Source organism: Oncorhynchus gorbuscha, linkage group LG15 (assembly GCF_021184085.1).
Source record: "Oncorhynchus gorbuscha isolate QuinsamMale2020 ecotype Even-year linkage group LG15, OgorEven_v1.0, whole genome shotgun sequence".
Lineage (NCBI taxonomy): Eukaryota > Metazoa > Chordata > Actinopteri > Salmoniformes > Salmonidae > Oncorhynchus > Oncorhynchus gorbuscha.
In genome coordinates this window covers 52911824-52935228 of record NC_060187.1, presented here as the reverse complement: position 1 = coordinate 52935228, position 23405 = coordinate 52911824, and the positions used below count along the sequence as shown (strand labels likewise).

The window sequence follows — 23405 nt, the reverse complement described above, 5'->3', positions numbered from 1 at the left end:
AGACTTTGCGCTCTGGTACCTCCTGCCGTGCAGTAGCAGAGAGAACAGTCTATGACTAGGGTGGCTGGAGTCTTTGACAATTTTTAGGGCCTTCCTCTGACACCGCCTGCTATAGAGGTCCTGGATGGCAGGAAGCTTGGCTCCAGTGATGTACTGTGCTGTACGCACTACCCTCTGTAAGTGCCTTGCGAACGGAGGCCGAACAGTTGCCATACCATGCAGTGATGCAACCTGTCAGGATACTCTCAATGGTGCAGCTGTAGTACCTTTTGAGGATCTGAGGACCCTTGCCAAGTCCTTTCAGTCTCCTGAGGGGGAATAGGTTTTGTCGTGCCCTCTTTATGACTGTCTTGGTGTGCTTGGACCATGTTAGTTTGTTGATGTGGACACCAAGGAACTTGAAGCTCTCAACCTGTTCCACTACAGCCCTGTCAATGAGAATGGGGGCATGCTCCTTTTCCTGTAGTCCATAATCATCTCCTTTGTCTTGATCACGTTGAGGAAGAGGTTGTTGTCCCGGCACCACACGATCAGGTTTCTGACCTCTTCCCTATAGGCTGTATCGTCGTTGTCGGTGATCAGGCCTACCACTGTTGTGTCATCAGCAAACTTGGTCGTGCAGTCATGAGTGAACAGGGAGTACAGGAGGGGACTGAGCACGCACCCCTGAGGGGGCCCACATGTTGAGGATCAGTGTGGCGGATGTGTTGTTTACCTACCCTTACCACCAGGGGGTGGCCCATCAGGAATTCCAGGATTCAGTTGCAGAGGGAGGTGTTCAGTCCCAGGGTCCTTAGCTTAGTGATGAACATTGAGGGCACTATGATGTTGAACGCTGAGTTGTTGTCAATTAATAGCATTCTCACATAGGTGTTCCTTTTGTCCAGGTGGGAAAGGGCAGTGTGGAGTGCAATAGAGATTGCATCATCTGTGGATCTGTTGAAGCGGTATGCAAATTGGAGTGGGTCTAGGGTTTCTGGGATAATGGTGTTGGTGTGAGCCATGACCAGCCTTTCAAAGCACTTCATTGCTACAGATGTGAGTGCTACGGGTTGGTAGTCATTTCGACAGGTTACCTTGGTGTTCTTGGGCACAGAGACTGTGGTGGTCTGCTTGAAACATGTAGGTATTACAGACTCAGAAAGGGAGAGGTTAAAAATGTCAGTGAAGACACTCGCCAATTGGTCAGCGCATGCGGCCTTGTGAATATTGACCTATTTGAATGGTCTTACTCACATTGGCTGCAGGGAGCGTGATGACCGAAAATTACTTCTAGACATCAGAACAGCAATTACTCACCGCGGGCTGCAAGAAACTTTTTTTCCTTTAATGAGTCCGACGAGTGGGATATACTGCTTTACTGGAATAGACCCAGATCCCCGTAATTTGTTTGAATAAAAGGGTCCGTGGAAGGTCGCTTCCTTCTGAGAATCCGTAAGCGAGCGATTAAACTCCCACTGCCATCCGTTCTTCTTGCTAACGTGCAATCATAAAATGTATGACCTACGATTTATGATTATCCAACGGGACATTAAAAACTGTAATATCTTATGTTTCACCGAGACGTGGTTGAACGATGATACAGATAAAATAGACCTGTCGAGATTTTCCATTCACCGCAGAACAGAGAATCTTCGTCTGGTAAGACAAGGGGTGGGTGGGTGTGTTTACTTGTCAATAACAGCTGGTGTGTGATGTCTAATATTAAAGAAGTCTCAAGGTATTGCTTGCCTGAGGTAGAGTACCTTATGATATGCTGTAGACCACACTATCTACCAAGACAGTTCTCATCTATATTATTCGTAGCTGTCTATTTACCACCACAGAATGAAGCTAGCACTAAGACCGCACTGAACCAACTCCATAAGGCCATAAGCAATGAAGAAAATGTACACCCAGAAGCGACACTCCTAGTGGCCGGGGACTTTAATGCAGGACAACTTAAATCGGTTTTACCAAATGTTTACCAGCATGTCACATGTGCAAACAGAGGGAGAAAATCCTAGACCACCTTTACTCCACATAAAAGATGCATACAAAGCTCTCCCCCGCCCTCTATTTGTCAAATCTGACCATAATTATATCCTCCTGATTCCTGCTTACAAACAAAAACTAAAGCAGGAAGTACCAATGACTCGCTTAATACGGAAGTGGTCAGATAACACGGATGCTTACACTACAGGACTGTTTTGCTAGCACAGACTAGAATATGTTTCCCGTGATTCATCCAATGGCACTGAAGAGTACACCACCTCAGTCATCTGGTTCATCAATAAGTACATTGACGAAGTCATCCCCACAGTGACTTTACGTACATATCCCAACCAGAAGCCATGGATTACAGGCAACATCCCCATTGAGCTAAAGGCTAGAGCTGCCGCGTTCAAGGAGCGGGAGACTAATCCGGATGCTTATAAGAAGTCCAGCTATACCCTCAGACAAACCATCAAACAAGCTAAGCATCAATACAGGATTAAGATTGTATCTACTACACCGGCTCTGACTCTCGTCGGATGTGGCAGGGCTTGAAAACTATTACGGACTACAAAGGGAAACCCAGACGCGAGCTGCCCAGTGACAGCGAGCCTACCAGCCGAGCTAAATGCATTTTATGCTCACTTCAAGGCAAGAAACACTGAAGCATGCATGAGAGCACCAGTTGTTCTGGATGACTGTGATAATGCTCTCAGTAGCCAATGTGAACAAAACCTTTACCTTTAAACAAGTCAACATTCACAAAGCCGCTGGGCTAGATGGATTACCAGGACGTGTACCCAAAGCATGTGCGGACCAACTGACAAGTGTCTTCACTGACATTTTAATCCTCTCCCTGACAGAGTCTGTAATATGTTTCAAGCAGACCACCATAGTCCTTGTGCCAAGGAAGTGAAGGTAACCTGCCTAAATGATTACCGCCCGTAGCACTCACATCTGTAGCCATGAAATGCTTTGAAAGGCTGGTCATGGCTCACATCAACAGCATCCTCCCGGACACCCTAGACCCACTCCAATTTGTATACCTCCCCAACAGATCCACAGATGACACAATCGCACTCCACAATACCCTTTTCCACCTGGACAAAAGGAACACCTATGTGAGAATGCTGTTCATTGACTACAGCTCAGTGTAGTGGAGCAGGTTGAGAGTTTCAAGTTCCTTGGTGTCCACATCACCATCAAACTATCATGGTCCAAACATACCAAGACAGTCGTGAAGAGGGCACGACAAAACCTTTTCCCCCTCAGGAGACTGAAAAGATTTGGCATTGGTCCCCATATCCTCAAAAGGTTCTACAGCTAGGACCTATATAATAGGCGGTGTCAGAGAAAAACCCATAAAATTGTCAGAGACTCAAGTCACCCAAGTTATAGACTATTTTCTCTGCTACCACACGACAAGCGGTACCGGAGCGCCAAGTCTCGGACCAAAAGGCTCCTCAACAGCTTTTACCCCCAAGCCATAAGACTGCTGAACAAGTAATAAAATCGCCATCGGACTATTCACACCCCCCCCCCCCATGTACACTGCTTCTACTTGTTGTTGATTATCTATGCATATTCACTTCACCCCTACCTACATGTACAAATTACCTCAACTAACCTGTCACCTTCACACTGACCCGGTACCTCCTATATATAGCCTCGTTATTTTTATGGTTACTTTCTATTATTTTTTTTTACTTTAGTTTATTTGGTAAACTCCTCTTGAACTGCACTGTTGGTTAAGGGCTTGTAAGTAAGCATTTCATGGTAAGGTCAACACTTGTTGTATTCGGTGCATATGAAAAATAAAGTTTTTGATTTGATCACTGTTGTCCGGAACAGCATGCATGTTTCAGTGTTACTTGCCTCGAAGCAAGCATAGAAGTAACTTTGCTTGTCTGGTATACAAATCTATAAGATGTTTTATTGTCACATAGACAGAGTAGGTGCAGCGACATGTGTTGTTTTACAGGATCAGCCATAGTAGTACGCCAACCCTGGAGCAAATTAGGGTTAAGTGCCTTGCTCAAGGGATTTTGTTAATTTTAGAGTACTGGGCAAAGTACCATCATTCATGAAGTGTGTTGTCGTTGTCAATGTTTATACATGTGATTGTGCATCCTGACTGCCACTTACTGCCTTTTTCATTAGCTCTCCCTTTACAACTGTGTGTGTGTGTGTGTGTGTGTGTGTGTGTGTGTGTGTGTGTGTGTGTGTGTGTGTGTGTGTGTGTGTGTGTGTGTGTGTGTGTGTGTGTGTGTGTGTGTGTGTGTGTGTGTGTGTACATGGGGGGGGGGCTGTAGATTAACCTCACATTGATCAGAATATGGCTTAAATGCAACAACCCAATTCACCCCCCACCCCTCAAGGAATTTTGATACACTCAAAGAACAAGATGCAAAATGCTAATTTAAAAAATGACTAACTATTGTTGTGAGTGGGATTCCCCACCTCAGGGCAAGGTCAGGGTTGGCCAGCGTAGTTCAATGTTGGCGGCTGAGAAAACTGTGTTCACTGCCCATCCCCCACACTCACAAGAGGAGTGTTTCTGCTTGCGCAGCTGCCGTTAGGAGAGAGAGAGAGAGAGAGAGAGAGAGAGAGAGAGAGAGAGAGAGAGAGAGAGAGAGAGGGGGTAGGGAGAGGGCGTGGAATTAGTGAGAGGGTGCATTAGTCTCGTTCAGGCAAGGTTTTCCCTCTAAAATTCCCGAGCTAATATTAATTTTAGGCTCAACTGAATTTTGATATTTAGAACATGCTAACATGACCAGATTGTAGCTGATTTGTGTGACTATCTTATTAATTGTTTTCACTTCCTCATTCATTCTTGCGACCTCATCCCATAGTATGCGCTCCGTATTCGCACACGATGACACATCGACACTGGTGAAATGCTACCCCCTCAGTACTTGCCCAGAGCAGGAGTCTTTCAACCAACCGATATTCCTTGAACGTGGATACATCATAATGAAACAATGTATTTAATAGTAATTATTATTCAGACTTCCAAATCATGAAACATAATCACTCAATCATCAGGTGCCTGCTTGGCCTGTCGCATGTTGATTTGTTCAAAAACTGTCGATAGAATGGAAGAAAGAAAGTATGCATGTTTTGAGAATAGTTACATTTAAAACCCAAACATTACTTTACAAATGCAACCACTCTCGTGCCCGTATGCAATGTAAAATTGAACGAATCCACTCCGTGTTCCCAATGAGCGCCAATCCGTACTTTACTTCTGCCTGTACGGCTCAGTAAAATGGCTGTATCTCGCGGAGCCTCGTGCTGGTTCGCTCCGTTCCTTGCGTCTACTCTCGCTCAGTAATAGAACCCCCAGAATATATGTCTGTTTATGCATCCTTGAGGTTTATTATTACGTGTCCAATTATTTTCACATCGGAATCAGGAGACAACCGGATTTGGTCCGGTGAAAGGGGTGGGAATGAATCGGGACAAGGATAAATTGTTATAAACAATTATTTATATTCAATGCTAGCGTTTGATTGTGACTGACTCGCCGAGAGAGGGGGGTATTATGGCCGCTCAGGTCGCCAGCGCCGCCACTCTCAACACAAGCCCGCCTTCCGAACTAAAGAAGTCGGATCGAGACCCAAATGAGGATTCTATACTGGGGGAAAAGCAGCAGGAAAACAAGCAGTCGGGATTAGAGCGCGGATCTCCGGGCCGGGGAGATCTGCAGGACGGGGCCGATGTTGGAAATGCAGGGGGAGGAGGGGAACCTGAGATGAAGAACGGGAACGGGAACCCGTCCAGGACTATTAATAATCAGAATGATTCCATCGGATCCGAGGGGAATAACCATCCCGGGATGGTACACCACCATGGGTCCGGTTTTCCTCCACCTTCTTATGGATACAGTCAACACTACGGCCGGGCCCCTTTTCATCAACATGGCGGACAACAAAGCCCTGGCATGGCAGCTGCTGCAGGTCCAGCCGTGCAGTCGAGCAATATGATGGACCCATATCAACCAAATTCGCACGACCATGGCTTTTCTAACCACCAGTTTAACAATTACAATCCATTCCCGAACAGAACTCCCTATTCTGGCCAAGGATACGGCATGAACCCCTCGCGTAATACCCAGGCTCCGGCTGCTGGGGGACAGCCAGCTAACGTTAAGCAGCAACCAGCAGGAGGACCCACAGCAATGGCTGCATCTTACAACAATCAGAGATATAATATGGGGAATCCACAGCCAACATCTACCCCAACCCTCAACCAGCTCCTAACCTCTCCGAGCTCCACGCGGGTATATCCAAATTACCCATCTAGTGAATATAGTAATCAGGAAGGAGCTAGTAAGGGACCAACAGACACGGGCAGTAGCGGTCAGTATGGAGGGGGGAATCCGGGTTGGCAACAAAGGACCCATCATCCGCCGCCTATGAGCCCTGGAAGTACAGGGCAACCCCTAGGTAGAAGCCAGGTAAAGGCCCATGTTCTAACGAATCTTTTTTTACTGTACATTTGGTGTAATCTTATGTATGTAATTCACAACGTAACAGGCCAGCCATTGTTGCAAGCCAGTTCGCTTGCAAAGACACTCTAAAATGGCTGCCTCTCGTTTTTCCAACACCATCTCATTAAACAGTATTTATTTAGTTGGTATGAATGCTATCACTTTCAGGCAACTCTTCTTCGGCAATCCTCCTTATGAGATTGAACTTCGAACGTTGAGAGAATGGAGGCCCGAATCTTGAATGAGGTGAAAAAGCTCAAAAGGCCTATATTCATTACTCAAGACTTGTTTCTCGGCAGGACGGTGTATAGCGTAATTAAACAGTTATTCCTTAATAGTGTATTTCTTATCGTTTGCACTGCTAACGTCAGTCGTTTTGGAATACAGTTTAATGTCTATGAATAGACTATACATTTTTATGTCCACAAGTCTGTTTTGATCATTATGGAAATTGTGAAGTCAATGCACAGCATTATTAGCAAGCTCAGAACACAGATTTTGCCTAGACTCAAGTGTACACGTGTGTTTGAAAGTGATTTTAAGTGGACCGTACGAGTAACTAAATAATGTAAAATGTTACATTTTAAACAACACACACTGGCCTGTTTATGAGTGTCATTTGGCGCCTCTGTTGTCAGGAACTGCTTCCATCACTGCATTCTGCTTGTAAACATTGGCCTAGTGATTTGAGTGACTGACTGCAGGTTGCTTTGCTCTGGGTTTTGAATTGTGGAGGTAAAAATCCTGCTGTCAAACCCAGTAGACAGTTGGTCTTGGTTTGACATGCTAGCTGAGATCTGATTGGCTCCTCATCCTGTGCTCTTGGCCATTTATAATTGCATATGCTGTAAAGCAACAACAAAAAAATCCTGATAAGTGCACTCCTCCACACTGCACAAATCCACGAGTGCTCATACTTAATGCATTTTTGACAATTTCTCTCAATTACTACTTTGCAATCATCTGTTTCCCACACGTATGAAACGCCTGTTTGCACTATTCCACATACATTCTATAATGAGAGATGATCAGAGTTTGGCCCATTGATCAAGTTAATTACATTTAACTTTTGTCAATCCAGGTTGATATTGTGTGCCATTTTCTGTGCCACTGTTTTTTATTTATTTTTATTTTACATGCTATAGCCTAACCCATACCTGTTGAATTTCTAGATTCATAAACAAAACTGCAACCGTGACCAACATGGCAAATAGAAGAGTTTACGGAACTTTGTAGCCTTCACGGATAAGTTCCTAACCGTATTTGCACCATCCTATAAAGAAAGGCAGATGAAAATGGCTATAGTATCTTGACCCTCATTGTTAAGCATCCACTATATCCTCTCATTTTGGATCAACGTAAAGTGACAAGGTAAATCACTCAAGTTAATAATGTATTATTACAGTCCTTTTAAATAGTTTTTGTATCTGCACCATGCATTTATGAGCTACAAATTGAAACGAAGATGTGTACACTAGATGCCAGATGATGAGCAATCCATCATAAACATTTAACACAACAATTTGAAGGATCAACGACTGTGTGGGTGTGATATGAATGAAATAAAGACATTGCTAATATAACATTATTTGACAAGGTCAGGTTCGCAGACCATTTTGACAGGATTTTTCACATTTGGAAGCAACTGAATTTGATCCACTGTAGGCCAGAGTTTCCTCAACTCGGTCCTGGGGCATCCCTCGGTGCATGTTTTGGGTTTTTGCTCTTTTACTATACAGTAGATTTCAAATACTAAGCTTGATGGTGAGTTGGTTATTTGAATCAGCTGTGTAGTGCTAGGGCAAAAACCAAAAGGGGGGGGGGGACCAAGTTTGGGCAACCCTTATGTAGGCTACAGCAAGAACTTGCTGCAATACCTGAGAACCCAATCTGGCGAGATCATATTTGAGCGTGACCACTTTATATATCATAGAAAGCTGAGGTTGTCAGAGCAGATTTATCTATGCATGAATATCGCCCAGAACTAACCAACTGTCATGAAATGTGTATGTATATATATATATATATATACATGCTTCGAAACTACAGTGTGGCCAATCTGATGGATGCCCAGTTGTCTTTGGTTACATGCCATAACTCACTAGAATATTAAAGCAGTAATACTCACTCACCTTTACTTCTACCTGACAATGTTTTGGTCATCAATGGGATCTTTGTTAGGTTGGTAATGGTAATGCATGCCAATGTTAACATGTTAGGGAGACATCATCCACTATGTCCCATTTGATGGGTTTATCTATCAATGGCATTCCTGTGTTGACACTGCATAGTGAGGTGAACATGAGCCGTGTGTGTGGCATGAGTATCTGCTGTATCTCATGTGCCACTCTGTCTCTGTGTGACTAAGAATTCCTTCTAACCCCCTTGGCCAATCACAGAGACCGTCCAGCCGCCTCTCCCCCGCCTAGGGAGTCTCCACTCTGTCTTATGCAGATTAGCCATGTGCTGCTTTTATTTATTTCAATTAATTATCTGGAAGCTGGGAAATGTCAAGAAACGCTTTTTGCCCTCCATTTCTAAAGGCCTTTGTTTAGCAGTGACGTGCCAGAGCTGTCTCAAGTCTCAGAGCAGTGTGCGTTGACAAGGGTACAGATAAAGAATCCAAGCCCATAAGAATCGACTGTGGTAAATGAATGCTTATGTTTTAATTAGCTTGTCCATTTGTTGTTATTAATTTAGTTATCGACATGGAATCTTTTGATGACCCTTGTTTAGGTTGTTTTGAGTTGAGCAAGTTAAACGGATAGGCCTAAGGTTAGCGATTTGCAGAGTGAAATTATAACGTTGAGGAGATGGAGGCCTAGAGATTTAAGAACTTTCTCCATTGAGACGATACATGACTCATAGTTGTGTTCGCATTATAACAGAGAACAGTGAGTAGGCTACTTCTCCCTCTATTTATGATGTCATTAATTCAGAGCCAGAATTCCCCCCCCCCCCCCCCCCCCAAATGGGAAACCGGCTTGCCCTCGAACCCAACAGAAGCACAGCTAAGGATGTTTTTATTTAAGATTGGGCAGACTGCCCTCCATTTGAGATTATTATATATATAAAGTATTTAGTCAGTCACCAATTGTGCAAGTTCTCCCACTTAAAAAGATGAGAGGCCTGTAATTTTCATCATAGGTACACTTCAACTATGACAGACAAAATGAGGGGGGGGGGAAATCCAGAATCGCATTGTAGGATTTTAAATTAATTTATTTGCAAATTATGGTGGAATATAAGTATTTGGTCACCTACAAAAGCAAGATTTCTGGCTCTCACAGACCTGTAACTTCTTCTTTAAGAGGCTCCTCTGTCCTCCACTCGTTACCAGTATTAATGGCGCCTGTTTGAACATGTTATCAGTATAAAAGACACCTGTCCACAACCTCAAACAGTCACACTCCAAACTCTACTATGGCCAAGACCAAAGAGCTGTCAAAGGACACCATAAACAAAATTGTAGACCTGCATCAGGCTGGGAAGACTGAATCTGCAATAGGTAAGCAGCTTGGTTTGAAGAAATCAACTGTGGGAGCAATTATTAGGAAATGGAAGACATACAAGACCACTGATAATCTCCCTCGATCTGGGGCTCTACGCAAGATCTCACCCCGTGGGGTCAAAATGATCACAAGAACGGTGAGCAAAAATCCCAGAACCACATGGGACCTAGTGAATGACCTGCAGAGAGCTGGGACCAAAGTAACAAAGCCTACCATCAGTAACACACTACGCCGCCAGGGACTCATCCATGTCCCCCTGCTTAAGCCAGTACATGTCCAGGCCAGTATGAAGTTTGCTAGAGAGCATTTGGATGATCCAGAAGAAGATTGGGAGAATGTCATATGGTCAGATGAAACCAAAATATAACTTTTTGGTAAAACCTCAACTCGTCGTATTTGGAGGACAAAGAATGCCGAGTTTCATCCAAAGAACCTCATACCTACTGTGAAGCATGGGGGTGGAAACATCATGATTTGGTGCTGTTTTTCTGCAAAGGGACCAGGACGACTGATCCGTGTAAAGGAAAGAATGAATGGGGCCATGTATCGTGAGATTTTGAGTGAAAACCTCCTTCCATCAGCAAGGGCATTGAAGATGAAACGCGGCTGGGTCTTTCAGCATGACAATGATCCCAAACACACCGCCCGGGCAACGAAGGAGTGGCTTCATAAGAAGCATTTCAAGGCCTAGTGGCCTAGGCAGTCTCCAGATCTCAACCCCATAGAAAATCTTTGGAGGGAGTTGAAAGTCTGTGCTGCCCAGCAACAGCCCCAAAACATCACTGCTCTAGAGGAGATCTGCATGGAGGAATGGGCCAAAATACCAGCAACAGTGTGTGAAAACCTTGTGAAGACTTACAGAAAACGTTTGACCTCTGTCATTGCCAACCAAGATTATATAACAAAGTATTGAGAAACTTTTGTTATTGACTAAATACTTATTTTCCACCATAATTTGCAAATAAATTCATTAAAAATCCTACAATGTGATTTTCTGGATTATTTTTCTCATTTTGTCTGTCATAGTTGAAGTGTACCTATGATGAAAATTACAGGCCTCATCTTTTTAAGTGGGAGAAATTGCACAATTGGTGGCTGGCTAAATACTTTTTTGCACCTGTGTGTGTGTGTGTGTGTGTGTGTGTGTGTGTGTGTGTATGTGTGTGTATGTATGTATGTATGTATGTATGTATGTATGTATGTATGTGTGTATGTATGTATGTGTGTGTGTGTGTGTGTGTGTGTGTGTGTGTGTGTGTGTGTGTGTGTGTGTGTGTGTGTGTGTGTGTGTGTGTGTGTGTGTGTGTGTGTGTGTGTGTGTGTGTATATATATGTATGTATGTGTGTATATATATATATATGCATACATACAGTTGAAGTCGTAAGTTTACATACACCATAGCCAAATACATTTATACTCAGTTTTTCACAATTTGTGACATTTAATTCTCGTAAAAATGATGTCTTAGGTCAGTTAGGATCACCACTTTATTTTAAGAATGTGAAATGTCAGAATAATAGCAGACAGAATAATTTATTTCAGCTTTCATTTCTTTCATCACATTCTCGGTGGGTCAGAGGTTTACATACACTCAATTAGTATTTGGTAGTATTGCCTTTTAAATTGTTTAACTCGGGTAGCCTTCCACAAGCTTCCCACAATAGGTTGGGTGAATTTTGGCCCATTCCTCCTGACAAAGCTGGTGTAACTTAGTCAGGTTTGTAGGCTTCCTTGCTCGCACACGCTTTTTCATTTCTGCCCACAAATATTCTATGGGATTGAGGTCAGGGCTTTGATGGCCACTCCAATACCTTGACTTTGTTGTCCTTAACCCATTTTGCCACAACTTTGGAAGTATGCTTGGGGTCATTGTCCATTTGGAAGACACATTTGCGACCAAGCTTTAACTTTAGCTTTAACTTTAAGACTGATGTCTTGAGATGTTGCTTCAATATATCCAAATAATTTCCCTTCCTCATGATGCCATCTATTTTGTGAAGTGCACCAGTCCCTCCTGCAGCAAAGCACCCCCACAACATGATGCTGCCACCCCTGTGCTTTACATTTGGGATGGTGTTCTTTGGATTGCAAGCCTCCCCCTTTTTCCTCCAAACATAACGATGGTAGTTATGGCCAAACAGTTCCATTTTTGTTTCATCAGACCGGAGGACATTTCTCCAAAAAGTATGATCTTTGTCACCATGTGCAGTTGCAAACCGTAGTCTGGCTTTTTTTATGGCGGTTTTGGAGCAGTGGCTTCTTCCATGCTGAGCAGCCTTTCCGGTTATGTCGATATAGGACTTGTTTTACTGTGGATATAGATACTCTTTTATCATTTTTTTCCAGCATCTTCACGAGGTCCTTTGCTATTGTTTTGGGATTGATTTGCCCTTTTTGCACAAGTACGTTCATCTCTAGGAGACAGAACGTGTCTCCTTCCTGAGCGGTATGACGGCTGTGTGGTCCCATAGTGTTTATACTTGAGTACTATTGTTTGTACAGATGAACGTAGAACCTTCAGGTGTTTGGAAATTGCTCCCAAGGATGCACCATACTTGTGGAGGTCAACAATTTTTTTTCCTGAGGTCTTGGCTGATTTCTTTTGGTTTTCCGATGTCAAGCAAAGAGGCACTGAGTTTGAAGGTAGGCCTTGAAATACATCCAAAGGTACACCTCGAATTGACACAAATTATGTCAATTAGCCTATCAGAAGCTTCTAAGGCCGTGACATAATTTCTGGAATTTTCCACACTGTTTAAAGGCATAGTCAACTTAGTGTATGTAAACTTCTGACCCACTGGAATTGTGATACAGTGAGTTATAAGTTAAATAATCTGTCTGTAAACAATTGTTGAAAAAATGACTTGTCAAGCATAAAGATGTCCTAACTGACCTGCCAAAACGATAGTTTAACACAAAATTTGTGGAGTGGTTGATGAACAAGTTTTAATGACTCCAAGCTAAGTGCATGTAAACTTCCGACTTCAACTATATATATATATATATATATATATATATATATATATATATATATATATATAGCTCCGTATTGGCCATATATAGCTCCGTATTGGCCATATATAGCTCCGTATTGGCCATATATATATTATATATATATATATATATATATATATATATATATATATATATATATATATATATATACACAGTGCCTTGCGAAAGTATTCGGCCCCCTTGAACTTTGCGACCTTTTGCCACATTTCAGGCTTCAAACATAAAGATAGAAAACTGTATTTTTTTGTGAAGAATCAACAACAAGTGGGACACAATCATGAAGTGGAACGACATTTATTGGATATTTCAAACTTTTTTAACAGTTCAAAAACGCAAAAATTGGACGTGCAAAATTATTCACCCTTAAGTTAATACTTTGTAGCGCCACCTTTTGCTGCGATTACAGCTGTAAGTCGCTTGGGGTATGTCTCTTATCAGTTTTGCACATCGAGAGACTGACATTTTTTTCCCATTCCTCCTTGCACAACAGCTCGAGCTCAGTGAGGTTGGATGGAGAGCATTTGTGAACAGCAGTTTTCAGTTCTTTCCACAGATTCTCGATTGGATTCAGGTCTGGACTTTGACTTGGCCATTCTAACACCTGGATATGTTTATTTTTAAACCATTCCATTGTATATTTTGCTTTATGTTTTAGATCATTGTCTTGTTGGAAGAGAAATCTCCGTCCCAGTCTCAGGTTTTTTGCAGACTCCATCAGGTTTTCTTCCAGAATGGTCCTGTATTTGGCTCCATCCATCTTCCCATCAATTTTAACCATCTTCCCTGTCCCTGCTGAAGAAAAGCAGGCCCAAACCATGATGCTGCCACCACCATGTTTGACAGTGGGGATGGGTGTGTTCAGGGTGATGAGCTGTGTTGCTTTGACGCCAAACATAACGTTTTGCATTGTTGCCAAAAAGTTCCATTTTGGTTTCATCTGACCAGAGCACCTTCTTCCACATGTTTGGTGTGTCTCCCAGGTGGCTTGTGGCAAACTTTAAACAACACTTTTTATGGATATCTTTAAGAAATGGCTTTCTTCTTGCCACTCTTCCATAAAGGCCAGATTTGTGCAATATACGACTGATTGTTGTCCTATGGTCAGAGTCTCCCACCTCAGCTGTAGATCTCTGCAGTTCATCCAGAGTGATCATGGGCCTCTTGGCTGCATCTCTGATCAGTCTTCTCCTTGTATGAGCTGAAAGTTTAGAGGGACGGCCAGGTCTTGGTAGATTTGCAGTGGTCTGATACTCCTTCCATTTCAATATTATTGCTTGCACAGTGCTCCTTGGGATGTTTAAAGCTTGGAAAACTTTTTGTATCCAAATCCCGGCTTTAAACTTCTTCACAACAGTATCTCGGACCTGCCTGGTGTGTTCCTTGTTCTTCATGATGCTCTCTGCGCTTTTAACGGACCTCTGAGACTATCACAGTGCAGGTGCATTTATACGGAGACTTGATTACACACAGGTGGATTGTATTTATCATCATTAGTCATTTAGGTCAACATTGGATCATTCAGAGATCCTCACTGAACTTCTGGGGAGAGTTTGCTGCATTGAAAGTGAAGGGGCTGAATAATTTTGCACTCCCAATTTTGCAGTTTTTGATTTGTTAAAAAAGTTTGAAATATCCAATAAATGTCGTTCCACTTCATGATTGTGTCCCACTTGTGGTTGATTCTTCACAAAAAAATACAGTTTTATATCTTTATGTTTGAAGCCTGAAATGTGGCAAAAGGTCGCAAAGTTCAAGGGGGCCGAATACTTTCGCAAGGCACTGTATATATTGCTCTGTAACTATGGCACAAAAAAGGTTAATGATCGTGGGAAAAATGTAATAAATAAAACTCCCCTCGTTCCCTTGGCTCTTGTAATGCTTTCACGTGTTCTGTAGTGGGTTCGAACCCCGGGACCACCCATACGTAGAATGTATGCACACATGACTGTAAGTCGCTTTGGATAAAAGCGTCTGCTAAATGGCATTTATTATTATTATTATTCTGTTGACTTGCCTTTTGTCATATTTTCTGTTTTTTTACCTATCAGGAGGGGAAAATGCATCCCTATAGCTCTTGCTGTGTTGGGAAACTTGAAATGTGTGAGTTGGTTTGCATGAGGAGACCCCTGCTAGATAATTAAAGTGCCTATAAACTATAGTGTAGTCATCTGCCCGTATCCAAGTCTTTTGTGATCTAGGGTACATCCTGTCACCCGCACCTGACATATTTTTTTATAGTGTTCATGTTATGAAGTGTTGTTCATGTATTTGATCTTCTGCTCCACAGCCCCCAGGTGCAATGGATCCGATGGCTAAAATGAGAGGCCAGCCGTATGTTGGGGGCAGTCCATACTCCCAACAGTCTGGGCAGGGGCCTCCCCCAGGAGCCCAGCAGGGTCATGCATACCCGGGCCAAGGCTACGGTCCACTTAGCTCCCAGAGATACCCGGTGGCCATTCAGGGCCGCACCCCTGGGGCTATGGGAGGCATGCATTACGGGCAGCAGGTCAGTGGTGTCATCAAGCTGACTTAATCCTACGTTCTCTCACACTGAAATCAACCCTCCTTCTCTTCACACACTACTATATGGCTTGCTTATCATATGCCTACCCATTTGTTTGATTTCTAACTTTGGTATGTATTTGTGTGTAGATGCAATCTTATGGACAGCAGGGACCAGGAGGCTATGGGCCTCCAGGCCAAGGGCCCTACTACAGCCAACAGGGCCAGGCTTCACACCCAGGCCAGCAGCAAGGGCCCTACCCCCAGGCACCTCCAGGACAGCAGGGTGGTCAAACACCCTACCCTCAGCAGCCCCACCCTTCCCAGACGTCATCCTCCCATGCCCAGGGTGGGCCACCCTATCCGCAGCCCCATATGCCCCCCCAGTCCCAGGGCCCGCAGCCAGGTCCATCCCAAGGACCCTCACAGTCTCAACCTCCCTACTCCCAGGGCCCTGTCCAGGCTCAGACCCAGTCTGGTCAGCCTCCTTACCCCCAGCAGCAGGGGCCTCCCAGCCAGCCACCACAGCAGGCCAGCTCCCAGGTCCCAGCAGGGTCGCAGCCCCAGCTTAGCTATCCCACGCAGGGCCCACAGCAGATCTCCACACAGCAGCAGCAACCCCAGACACCCGCTCAACCCCCTCAGCAACCACCAGGTCACAGCCAGCATCCACAGGTCCAGCCTGCATCCTACTCCCAGAATCCCCCACAGCAACAGTCACAGCAGTCACCTTACCAACGCTTCCCTCCTCCACCACAGCAGGTACAACTGAATTTGGTGTGTGTGTGTGTGTGTGCACGCACACAATTGATGTTTTATGATTGAGGTACCTTTGATATCGTCATTGAACGTGCAGTACCGGTTGCCATACTTGCTTAGCAGATGGAAGGCATTGGTATGGTCACTGTGTATTCTCATGTATGCATATATGTGTATGTGAATGCTCTTCAATTCCGATTGTCTCGTTCTCTCCCCCAGGAGATATCCCAGGACTCGTTCAGTTCCCAGTCTAGCGCCCCTCCCTCCAACCAGCCCAAAAGTGGCTCGGAGGACGTCAGCGTACAAGGCCGGCCGTCCAGCCTACCGGTGAGTCCTCACCCAACCTGTGCAAAGGTATACTATACGCCTATAAATCCAATTATTACATTGTTCTGAAATCATAATGCATTGAAACATGTTTGCATGATTCCATGACCCATTTTAGTCTTAACATAGTCAAACCGGTGTGTGTGGTGTTGTGGTTAATTAATGCTACCCGTGTTTATTTTGTATGGCATTTGAGTGTGTGTGTCTGTAGATGTCATTGGGCATGCGTAGCGAACTTGCAGAAATGTTGTGTGGCAGTCTGGGAGATGAATATTAGTACATTTGAGCAGAGCTCGGGCCTGGATAAAATGAGAGCGAAAGCGACGGTATAGATTGTATAAAATTTACATGGCAGGGCTGCTCCGTGCTGAGTCGGCACACATCCATCGTAACCATGACAACCCCCTGCTCTAATATGCTCTCTTTTCCTCGACAAGATCAATAACCATAACTATGTGTGTCACATGTCTCCAAATCTAGTAGAAAGTGTGCTGCCATGCTTTCCAAGACTGAGGAGATTAAATTGTGCTTGCATCCTGTATGTGCTTATGTTGTGCTGGTAGACAGAGCTACAGGAAGTGCATGGAGTCGTTATCAAGACGTCTCACTGCTAACTGTACAGTCAGCTAATGGCTGTCATGTCGATTTCATCAGGCCGGCGTTTTTCCACAGCGTCTCCTCACCATAGGCCCCGTTCCCTCCTGTCTTGTGTGTCTGCAGGATCTCTCAGGCTCCATCGATGACCTGCCCACGGGCACAGATGGCGCTCTGAGTCCTGGCGTGAGCACTTCAGGTGTGTCAAGCAGCCAGGGTGAGCAGAGCAACCTGGCCCAGTCCCCCTTCTCGCCCCACACCTCTCCCCATCTGCCAGGCATCCGAGGGCCCTCGCCGTCGCCCGCCGGCTCCCCTGCCAGTGCCACCACCTCCCGCACAGGACCCCTCTCACCCGCCACAATGCCAGGTGAACACACGAGTACGCACACATACATGGGTTTTTCTGACATATACTAGGACACATGCAATTTGTTTTACATATACACGATAACAACAAAATGACCATAGATTGAAACAGTAGAGCTACTGCAGTCAATCTTTTAAAACAATACAGTGCTTGGCTGCAGTAGGATACAAATCATTAAAATCCAGACAGAAAATATTTACACAAGAAGCCATCAATGGTCATTTTGTTGGATTACTTTAAGTGTCCCTTACATATTGTTAACTAAGTAGTGACATTTGTGGCCTTGTTCCTACTCAGACTTCTTATTTACATACTGAGACGACCCTTCTGTTGTTTAGGGACCCAGATGCCCCCTAGACCATCGAGTGTTCAGTCTGACGGGAGTCTGAACCCCGCCATGAGCCAATCTCCCATGGCCCAGGACAGAGGTGAGTTCACCCTAACTGAGAATCCCCTCACACAGTACTACCCCGCTCTGCAGGGATCACTTACAGTGTTCTGTTTTAATGCAACTTTGGCTGCACTTTCTTTTATGGTACCTGGTACTTACCAGAAAATTGTGTGGTAACAATAGGTACTTTCTGGTACTTCAAATAATATTACATGTAATTGCCACTTTTACCATGTACGTTCTAAGTAAATACTGGCAAATTTCTGTACCGAAGCCTTCTGATGTGTCTTATGAGAGATTTCCAGTGTTTTGTTGGAAGATTAACATCTTTCACCCTCTCTTCTCTGACCCTGCCAGGGTTCATGCAGAGAAACCCCCAGATGCCCGCCTACGGCTCACCACAGTCTGCCTCTCCCCTGTCACCCCGACAGTCCTCTGGAAGTCAGATGCACCCTGGAATGGGACCTTATCAGCAGCAGAACAACTCCATGGGGGGCTACGGACCTCAGGGTGGGCAGTATGGCCCACAAAGTGAGTTCTGTGGTTTACACTGTGCAACAAAGGAAAGGGGCTGGTGGCAAAATATCAACATTTGGTGCACTTGAAAAATAACAACTCAGTTGATATACCAAATAGACTTTTAATCATTTTGACTGCCAATGTATAAATGCTTCCCACTTAATTATCTCACCATCCTGTCAAGTTGCTTCTTGTTTGTTCCCCCAGCCAAATCCATGGAATATGTATTTTTGCCTCATAGGAATTCCCTCCTATCAGCTCATCCCTCCCTCTCCTAGCCTAGCGCAGCTATTTTTAGCCATGGAGAACAGTCAGCTGACATAGCAGAGCCCCCCTGTCAGTAGAGCTGCCACTATGATGGCAGGCTCATAGCTCAGTGTGCACAAATCCACTGTCAGCTCGGTATAGTGCTTCAACAGACATTAGCATTAGCTTCAACAGACATTAGCAGTCATGTACACCTTTCACAATAGAACCCCAAGTTGATTAAAGATTTAGTTTGTTGTTTTGCACATATAACTAGTCTTCCCAATGTCACCAGAGCAGTGTTTATTTTTTATTTTTTAACATACATTTTTTACACACATTGTTTTTGTCCATTCTATTACAGGTTATCCCCGGCAACCTGGATACAACAACATGCCCAATGCCAACTACCCTGGCATGGGCAACCCCATGAACCCTGGCAACCCCATGTCTGGGCAAGGGGGGCTGCCATTTGCAGGCATCCCCCCTGGTAGAATGCCTCCGGGCCAGGTGGGAGTGCGTCCCTATGGCCCCAACATGGGGCCCAACATGCCACCCAACATGGGTAACATGCCACCTCAGGTGGGCTCAGGGATGTGCCCTCCCCCCGGCCTCAACCGGAAGGCCCAGGAGGCTGCAGCTGTAGTCATGCAACACGCTGCTACCAACTCCATACACAGCAGGTACACTATAATTTTTACTAAACCATATTACACATGTACAGTGCATTCGGAAAGTATTCAGAGCCCTTGACTTTTTCCACATTTTGTTACGTTACAGCCTTACAGGCTGACCAGACTGCTTGCTCGCGCGCATATTGATTTTGTCCACCCACACTAGACGCGATCAGGACACACAGGTTAAAATATCAAAATGAACCAACAATATTCATTTGGGGACAGGTCGAAAAGGATAAAAATTTGTCCTGGGATATAAACATTGGGTTGTTATTTTACCTGAAATGCACAAGGTCCTCTACTCCGACAATTAATCCACAGATAAAAGGGTAAAACAAGTTTTTTTTCTAGTAATCTCTCCTCCTTCAGTCTTCTTCTTTGGACTTTATATGGTGGTTGGCAACCAACTTTTAAGGTGCATTACCATTACCAACTGGACTGGAATGTGGACCTCGGTTCATCTTTCAATCACCCATGTGGTTATATGCTCCTATAAACCAATGAGGAGATGGGAAAGGCAGGACTTGCAGTGCGTCATAAATAGAACCAAGTTCTATTTTAGTGTCTGGCTATGCAGACATGTGCGAGCAGTCTGGATTCAATGATTGAATAACATGTATATGTATATTCATTTTGCAATGCTGGCGTGGTCAGCATGTTATTCTAAAATTGATTAAATTGTTGTTTTTTCCTAATCAAGCTACACAACTGAATAATGACAAAGCAAAAACTGTTTGTTTTTTAGAAATGTTTGATTTTTTATAATAAATAAGAACTGAAATATTACATTTACATAAGTATTCAGATCCTCTACTCAGTACTTTGTTGAAGCACCTTTGGCAGCGATTACAGCCTCGAGTCTTAAGTATGACGCTACAAGCTTGGCACACCTGTATTTGGGAAGTTTCTCCCATTCTTCTCTGCAGATCCTCTCAAGCTCTGTTGGTTGGATGGGGTGCATCGCTGCATAGCTATTTTTAGGTTTTGCCAGAGATATTCAATCGGGTTCAAGTCCGGGCTCTGGCTGAGCCACTCAAGGACATTCCGAGACTTGTGCCGAAGCCACTCGCGCATTGTCTTGGCTGTGTGCTTAGTCGTTGTCCTGTTGGAAGATAAAACCTTCGTCCCCAGTCTGAGGTCCTGAGCACTCGAGCAGGTTTTCATCAAGGATCTATCTGTACTTTGCTCCGTTCATCTTTCCCTCGATCCTGACTAGCTTCCCAGTCCCCGCCACTGGAAAAACGTCCCCATAGCATGCTGCTGCCACCACCTGGTTTCCTCCCGACGTGACGCTTGGCATTCAGGCCAAAGAGTTAAATCTTTGTTTCATATGGTCTGAGAATAATTTAGGTGCCTTCTGGCAAAATCCAAGCAGACTGTTTTGCCTTTTACTGAGGAGTGTCTTCTGTCTCGCCACTGTACCAAAAAGGCCTGATTGGTGGAGTTCTGCAGAGATGGTTGTCCTTCTGGAAGGTTCTCCCATCTTCAGAGGAACTCTGGAGCTCTATCAGAGTGACCATCAGGTTCTTGGTCACCTCCCTGATCAAGGCCGTTCTCCCTCGATTGTTCAGTTTGGCCGGGCTGCAAGCTTTAGGAATAGTCTTTGTGGTTCCAAACTTCTTTCATTTAAGAATGATGGAGGCCACTGTGTTCTTGGAGACCTTCAATGCTGCAGACTTTTTTTGGTACCCTTCACCAGATCTGTGCCTCGACACAAACCTGTCTCTGGGCTCTACGGACAATTCCTTCGATCTCATGGCTTGGTTTTTGCTTTGACATGCACTGTCAACTGTAGGACCTTATATAGACAGGTGTGTGCCTCCACCCAATATGTTATTTTTTAAAATCATTGTTAATGTGTTGAGTATGTGATATCTGGCCCTAACTATTAGATTTTCCTATACTTTGAAGGTCCTGTGAAGGCAGTGAGAGGAGTGATTAGAGCAGCAGAAAATAAAGAACAGAGGAGAGAGCAGATGAGATGAAGACAGACTTACTGAGAGGTAGACAGGCAGAGGCAGACGAGATGTTCTCCAGCCCGTCACTACGAGGAATACCTGGAGGAACACATTAAAAACATTGGAAAGTTCAGATGCAGATTCAGCATATTTTCTCTCTTTAGGCTTTACGGTCTTCACAGGTGTACAAAGTCACTAGACATTTTTGTATCAAGAACAAGGAATTCCCCCTTGCAATGGCACTCATAAGTCTTTCTTATTTAGTGATATTATTGCATAACTGATTGTTTTTCAGCGGGAGAGGAATGTTTTTCACTCTGAAATCATGCTACATGCTAAAAGTGTGGTTGTCCCTCATCATTCAGGATGCCTGGCTACCCCAACATGCCCCCTGGCATGATGGGCCCTGGCGCCCCCTATGGTCCTCCCATGAACAACATGCCTGGCATGATGAACGCGCAGGGCGGCTCACCTTTCCCTATGGGGCCCAACATGGCCAATAACTCCAGTGGTGAGTACTGTTGTCCAATACTGTTGCTCCATGGTGCCCCAAGTATTTTTGATATGTCAGGATGACTTTGGGACAGTGGTCAGTGGCATAGGTTTGCTTTGGGGTGGCCAGTAAGTAAGGCCTGATGCAATTTGTCTGCAGCGTTTTCACACTAGACCTTTTTCTCATCTGAAAGTTCTAGCATAGACGGATGAGTTTTCCAAAACAAATATTGTGTTAGTGCAGTCGTTGTTAATCTAAGTCACACTTGAGGAAAAATTTTGCATTGGTTTCACCAGAGCATTTCCTATCCTGTTTGAAGATAACGTTGGTCAATGAACAATGGCCCCGGTATGAATAAGTTCTATAGGGGAATCTTTGTTAGTCTGTGATGTCTGAAATTAGAATACAAAATGTCAGCTGCCTCTGGTCGTTCAGCAGTTGTTTGTTATATGTCCTGATCCCGAGAATTGTTGTTCAAAAGCTGTTGAACAGTGCTCAACCCCACAATGTACCCTTGTACCTAGGTTTGGCCCCAAGTCCAGAGTTTGGTATGGATGGAAAAATGAACCAGGGCCAGAAGATGAACAACAAAGTGGACGGAACACCGAAAGCGGAACCGACTAAATCCAAGGTGATGAGATAATGGCTTTGTCTGTACAATTTTGTTTAAGGGCTTGTGTGTACGTTAAAAGAAACTACGTTATAAACCATATTATTTTTAAACTGTTAACACACGTGTTACCATCATACTTTTGACTTTATTCCGTGGTTATTACAGTTGCCAATGAGCTAGCTACTAAAGGGAAATAAGACCAATGGGTTTATTACCCAACCCTTTCCCTCATGACGGCTCTCTCTTGCCGCCTTCCAGAAGTCGAGCTCTTCCACGACAACTAACGAGAAGATCACCCGTCTGTACGAGTTGGGCCCCGAGCTCGAGAGGAAGATGTGGGTGGACCGCTACCTGGGCTTTATCGAGGAAAAAGCCATGGGCATGACCAACCTGCCTGCTGTGGGCCGCAAACCCCTAGACCTCTTCAGACTCTACGTCTCGGTCAAGGAGATTGGAGGCTTCGCACAGGTCAGTGTAGGTTTGTGCTGTACTATGCATGCATGCACTGTAGTGTGTTTGATCTATTTATTTCCCTATTGAGGTGCCCTCTTGGCCAGGTTTCCCTTTATAAAAGAGGTCTTCTGACCTCAATGGGAATTCCTGGATAAATATACACAACCGTTAGAAATGTCCTTGTTTTTGAAAGAAAAGCTCATTTTTGGGGTATTAAAATAACAACTTGATCATTAATAAATTGATCATTAACAATGTCTACAGTGTAGATAGACATTGTTAATGACTATTGTAGCTGGAAACGGCAGATCATTTTTTTTTTTTTTTTACAAATATCTGCATAGGTGTACAGAGGCCCATTATCAGCAACTGTCAATCCTGTGTTCCAATGGCACGTTGTTAGCTAATCCAAGTTTAGAATTTTAAAAGGCTAATTGGTCATTAGAAAACCCTTTTGCAATTATGTTGGCACAGCTGAAAACTGTTGTATTGATTAAAGAAGCAATAAAACT

General features: G+C 44.2%; 1 protein-coding gene across 2 annotated transcripts in view; it reads left to right on the top strand.

The window, feature by feature from the left end:
* Positions 1 to 4951: 4951 nt before the first annotated feature.
* Positions 4952 to 23405, top strand: part of LOC123997486 (AT-rich interactive domain-containing protein 1A-like) — a 28689-nt gene continuing 10235 nt past the window's right edge. The window contains exons 1-11 of one of the 2 annotated variants that reach the window (XM_046301774.1): positions 4952 to 6433; positions 15282 to 15500; positions 15647 to 16258; positions 16475 to 16582; positions 17303 to 17543; positions 17882 to 17971; positions 18292 to 18465; positions 19064 to 19382; positions 21700 to 21845; positions 22352 to 22458; positions 22699 to 22908. In XM_046301774.1, the coding sequence (XP_046157730.1) occupies positions 5519 to 6433; positions 15282 to 15500; positions 15647 to 16258; positions 16475 to 16582; positions 17303 to 17543; positions 17882 to 17971; positions 18292 to 18465; positions 19064 to 19382; positions 21700 to 21845; positions 22352 to 22458; positions 22699 to 22908 (3141 nt within the window). In that variant the 5' untranslated portion in view covers positions 4952 to 5518. Of the gene's footprint in view, positions 6434 to 15281; positions 15501 to 15646; positions 16259 to 16474; positions 16610 to 17302; positions 17544 to 17881; positions 17972 to 18291; positions 18466 to 19063; positions 19383 to 21699; positions 21846 to 22351; positions 22459 to 22698; positions 22909 to 23405 lie in introns of both variants that reach the window. The other variant, XM_046301773.1, reaches the window with a different exon arrangement.